The sequence below is a fragment of the Frankliniella occidentalis genome, unplaced genomic scaffold (genome assembly GCF_000697945.3).
Source record: "Frankliniella occidentalis isolate FOCC.00 unplaced genomic scaffold, Focc_3.1 Scaffold169, whole genome shotgun sequence".
Lineage (NCBI taxonomy): Eukaryota > Metazoa > Arthropoda > Insecta > Thysanoptera > Thripidae > Frankliniella > Frankliniella occidentalis.
This window is the reverse complement of record NW_026267295.1, coordinates 508666-514140: the sequence shown is the minus strand read 5'-3', so window position 1 is coordinate 514140 and position 5475 is coordinate 508666. Positions and strand designations below refer to the sequence as shown.

The 5475-nt window shown below is 53.5% G+C and overlaps 1 protein-coding gene across 2 annotated transcripts in view; it reads left to right on the top strand.

The window, feature by feature from the left end:
• The window catches only part of LOC113204784 (uncharacterized), a 64300-nt gene extending 59067 nt beyond the window's left edge, over positions 1–5233 (top strand). The window contains exons 1-4 of one of the 2 annotated variants that reach the window (XM_026418315.2): positions 1942–2182; positions 2297–2437; positions 3073–4149; positions 4220–5233. In XM_026418315.2, the coding sequence (XP_026274100.2) occupies positions 2297–2437; positions 3073–4149; positions 4220–5038 (2037 nt within the window). In that variant the 5' untranslated portion in view covers positions 1942–2182 and the 3' untranslated portion in view covers positions 5039–5233. Of the gene's footprint in view, positions 1–1941; positions 2183–2296; positions 2438–3072; positions 4150–4219 lie in introns of those variants that run through there. The other variant, XM_026420125.2, reaches the window with a different exon arrangement.
• The last annotated feature ends 242 nt before the right edge of the window (positions 5234–5475 follow it).

Here is a 5475-nt window from a genome sequence, read left to right as displayed (position 1 = left end):
CGGGTGGGCGGTGCGGTACGGTGCGGGTGTGGCCCTGGAACAATAGAGGAGACGGGCGGAGGGAGGGGGGGGGGGCATCGAATGAATGCGAGAATCAATGAACGAATGACGTACCAGGGAGGGGTGCAAAAAGATAAAGAAACGGAATCGCAATGAAATAGTCCATTTCCGCTGCGTTTAAGTAAGTCAAAGCCCCCCCCCCCCCTCCTTGTGGTGGAGTAATTTGACAGCAGCAGTTCTTACACGGTGGGGCGGGCGGCGACGTGCACACGAGCGGGGGCCGGCCATTTGGCAACCCTGCGTGAATAAGGTGTGCCAACCGTCCTGCATCAGTATGCAGGGCCTTATCTGCCGCGCCCTCCTCGCCCCCTCTGGCTCCGGCGCCCCCTCCTCACCCCTCCGCCACCCCCGCGCACTCCGGGCCGCGGTGGCGGCGGCGGGGAGGGGTGGGGTGGCCTTCCTGCTTGACGGACTGTGGACAGGAGGCGACGGGCGCAATAGCGCAAGCGGACCAAGGGAAGGGACTAAGCGGACAAACGAGGCCTGCTTCGTTTCATATCTCGTGGACATTGGAGCAGAGACTAGCATTTGCAAAAACTCACGGTTGCGTTTCCACTCGCCCGACATACACTTTTTTAACGCGGCATGCAAATACATTTGCAATTTTCCGACGAAGCTTTACTTACTAAGACGACGCGATTGAGGCCGGCTCGGCTCCGCGCCGCCCCAGCCGGCGACAACTCCACGCCATTCTAGAGTTCCGTTTTATGTAGTGCGGCGCGCTTTGTCACTTATGGCGGGGTGCGGCGCCGCGTTGTTATCCCCCGCACCAGCGGGGCGGGGCGGGGTGGCAACAAAGCACCGGTGTGATTATTCCTCGCCACACACGCGTACGTGCGGACCCGCCCCCGGCCCGCGGCTAAGCGGGATGGGGCGCTCCTAAGCCACATTCATCATCGGCCCATCCCATTAAATCCACCTCGCTCGCGGGCGAGCCGCGGCGCCGCGCTCGTGGTGTCGTGCAGGTGTGTGAAGGGGGCGGGCGGGCCGGGGGCGCGACTGCGGAGCATGTATCCAATTTAGAGATAGCTGCAGAAATCCACGATCCGCGGTGCGGTTGTGGTGGTGGTGCACGACCAACATTGGACCTTTGAATTTTTGAAACATTTTCTTTGTTGCTTTTATTAACGATCAAAACAACGATCAGTGAATACTGGCAGCACTGGGTCGGGTATGATATGAATTTTAAGCTTATCTGCGCGAGCTGCTCTTGGCTTTCTCCACTCAGCGTCCTGTCCTCCTCTTCCACCCCTCTCTGCGAGTGACGAACGTCTCCTCCCGAGAGAGGCATCCAACCCGAATGGTCTCGGTGCGTCTCGGCGGTGTGGGGCGGCGGCGGCACTGCTGCAGGAGCCCTTACTGCCCCTCTCAGCCGCCCACACCCGACGGCACACACGCGCGCTCAATGATGAAAAATGACGGCATTGAAAGGAGTGCTGTGCGACGCCGTGTGGTACAGCGAGGCGCGCCCATAGGGCGGCGGCGAGCAGCGCGACAGACGTGGAAGTGACGTGCTCCAGGAGCGCGCGTCCAGCACGGCCAGGCAAGAGGGTAGAAGACGGCGTCTTGCACAACTGTAACATCCACAGAAGGACGATAGACGTTGATCTAGACAGTACAGGAGAAGAGCTGGATGGCAATCGGAGAGCTCCCTGAGATCGCTCCACTTCCGTCCTCCCACTACCCCACTCACCCTGTGAGAAGACGTTTCCCGTTGTTTTCAGGGAGCTCTCCGATCGCCCTCCTGTCCTTGTTTTGTTGCGGTGTTGCGGGTTCCACACGTTGTTGTCACTTCTTCCTCTTCTTTCTCATACCTGTGCTAGAGTAGGCGGGCCGCACAGTCTGGTCAGACGTTCATACTTCGCGCGCTCTGCGTCTCTTGCCGCTGGGGCCAGCCAGCCAATCGGGAGCCGTGATTCGTCCAGCAGAAAAGAGGAAGCAAACAACGAGCCAACAACACAACCTTATTCCGAAACCTTATTCAAAGTGTGTTGCTGCAGCTTTACGCCCATCAACAACCAACATTCAGTGCTTTTCTCTATTGCTAGTGCTCGACACGTTCCAGACGGCCTCTTACTGCATTTTACTCGTGGTACGGAGTAGACACCTGTAGAAAAGAAAGGTATATGTAACTTTTGAGGTTGGAGCTCTTTATGTACCTCCATATTTAACCTAGCTATATTTTCGAGATCATAACACTAATTTTTGGGTATACCGATTTTCGTTTGTGTTATAGATGACTTTGAAGTGCGATAGTTGCTTACTCAAGTTTGACCTGCACTCCCATCGCCCTAAAAACCTACCCTGTGGACATACCATCTGTAAGGAATGTGTTGAAAATCCTACTTTAGGGAGGAAGTGCCCAACTTGCAAGAAGGTCAGTATCTTTAAAAGTTTCTGATTCTGGAAGGTCAGTAATGTTAAAATATCCTATGGTTAAAAATTCACCATCTTCTAATATCGGAGTCAACACATATTGGTTGAGTGGGTAATATTTAGTCAGCCACAGCCATTTAAGAGTAATGTAACAAAGTTAGACAAAACACTCTTAATGTCAAGGGACTTTTTTTGTCCATTGCAAGATGCATCTGTGAGCGTATCTTGCAAGATGCAATTTTGAAGCGTGACTATATTGTACCTACAGTTGGACAAAATAAAAATTTGTCCACCCGCGAAGATACAAATTTGTAACTTATCAGGATTCAAAACTGCATCTTGCAAAATGCGCTCACAGATGCATCTTGCAACAGAAAAAAAATTGTCCCTTGACATTTAGAGTGAAGAAAAGATTGGCTGAGAGCAAGGTTGTATGGTTGTATTATCATAAAAGTGATTTTTGGATGCTTTAATAACTTTGATTGTCAATGACTTTTTCAATCTTTTTCACTATCAATCTTGACCTCCTATCCTGACCTACCAGTTTTGCTGGAAAACCATTACACAAGCTGTAATAAAATGCTGCCACCGTCAAATTGTTTATTATCCATTATTTTCATCATTTATCTGGTTTAGGCATTCAAGCAACGCCGACCTCACAATCTCCCCGACACCGCCATAGTGGTTCGATTGCTGGAGGACGAGGACGAACCTCCCTCCAAGAAGCCTAAAACTGAGAATCCTGAGCTGCAGCAGCTACAGCGGGGCGCGGACGCGGGGCGGAAGGTCGTGGAAATGCTGCGGCTGGTGGTTCCACAGGCGGTCAAGGCCCTGAACCGCCAGCTGGGCTTGTCGATCACCAATCTTGCTCGAGTGGAGGCGGCCCTGGAGAGAGGGATGGAGCCGGGGGCAGCAGGTGCTGTCGACACCACGGCGGACGCGTCGGACCCGCTCCGGTTGGACGAGGAGGAGCCGCTGCAGCTGGCGGAGCAGCTGGAGGCCAGCCACCGCCTGCTCACCTCCACTAAGTGCACGGTCGCTGCCGAAGGGGAGGGTGGCTCCGCCTGGACGGCCTCTGTGCAGCCCGGAGGGTGCGGCGACATCTTACGCCTTCTGCTGCTGCTGGTGTCGAATGCTAATCTTGCACAGCAGTTGGCTTCAGGTAAATTTCAGCTCGCGACTGTTAATAGTGAGCAAGTGCCAGACACCCAAGGGGAGCCAAAAAGTGTTGCTGAAAGTAGCCAGAAGGAAGTGGGAACTACAGAGCAACCAACCCAACAGCCTGCTCAGCAGCCACCTGCTATTGTACTACTACCATCTCCTGTCAAGACTGGCGAGGAGAAGGAGTGTGAGATTGAGCGGTCCTTAAAGGCTGGACAGCCTCCTGGAACTGTTACCAAGTGTATCACTGCTCAGGTGATGCACACTGGCCAGGGCCCGCGCATTATGCTCCAGGGAGTCCAGGCAACAGAGTTCACACAAGATCAATTGGAATTAGTTCAGACTCAAGTTAAACAAAATTTACTTCAAGCTCAAGCCAAAGGCAACAAAGCTAGTATCCTTGGACCTACCAAATTCCTCGTGGTTATGCGACCTAAGAGTGCAACACCTGCCACGCCAACTCAACCACCTCCAAAACGTAGTGAGGCAACCAAGGTTGCAGTAGAGCCCAAACCTAGTCAGAAGCTGCGGGCGGACGGCCAGCTGGGAAAGGTGAGTCACCACTCAGGTGGACAATGCTCTTGTTGGTGTTGAGGTGCTCATCCACTGTCCATCTTTCCAGGTTGACGACGCCAGCGCCGTTCCTGCGACCCCTGTTGCGGCTTACGTGGGCCCGCCTCTCATCTCCGTTCTAACGATAACTAATCAACACCTTGACAATAATGGTCGTCTAAAAGTAAATGACATTCTTCGTGACGTTCCGCAGCAATGGTCCACCCCTCGCAGCCTGCGGGATTTAAAGGGCGAAGGCTCTGAGGACCTGCTGCGGGTCATGGGAGCGCACCTCGAGGAGCTGCAGACCTCGGGGGAGGTTCAGCCCAGCGTCATGGAGGAGGTGCTGAAGATGTCGGCACTCAGACGACTGGAAGTTAAGTGCACTCTAAGTGAAAAATACCCGGACCTGCCGTTACAGCTGGAAGAGCTCCACATTAACCAAGCCACGGAGAATCAGTTGCGATGTTTGGAGCACATGCCCAGACTGCGCAGCTTGACGGTTCTCAATTACGTTGGCTCAAATCTGACCTTCCCTCCCTCGCAGCATAACAGGCTGCTGTGGCTCTGCGTGGGGTTCAATGCTGGGCACAAGTTCACCATGATGTCCCTGATTCGGGCCCATGCCTCATCAGTTCAGGAGCTCCGTGTATGGTGCACCCCCACCGACAGCAATGGCAAGTCTTTCTATTTCCCCGACCTGGGCCAGGAGCTGGCGGCATGCGGCCTTTCGGCCCTGCGGCGGCTCGTCCTTGATCGCCGTCTTGAGAAAAGTCGGTGCTCTCACCAGGCCGCTAGCTGCCTGTTACAGCGAAGAACTGTTCGAGACGCATTGTTTCCCTTGCCTGTTGAAGTGTTTTGCACGTTGTGTCACAGAGCTGAATTCTAGCTGAACGGTCTTACCATGTAGGTTCCCTTTTCTATCAGGAAGTTAAACTGTTACACGTTTAAAACCCTTCCCAAAGGCCCCTAAGCCGCTAAAATGTTCTAAAATTTGTGTTTTGTTTTTGTTATTTCTTATAAGGTTTTTGTCCAGTTTGTTTAATGAAACTTGCAAAAGTAATCAATACATTATTTTATTTGATTTTTGATTTTTCTGCGGCTGCAGTTTTGATTTATCGTGGTCTGTAGGCGCACCAAGCTACCAAGAAGCAAGCATAAACCAGTCAGACCTGGGCTCGGGCCTGGGACGGAGGTCGGTTCGCGCGGGTGTGTCCGTCTCCTGCGTTGGTTGACGGACAGTCCCCTAGTCCCCTCGACCAGGCCACAAGACCTGAGCGCCACGCAAGCGCGCAGGCCTGTCCAGGAAGCACCGGGGTGCGGGGG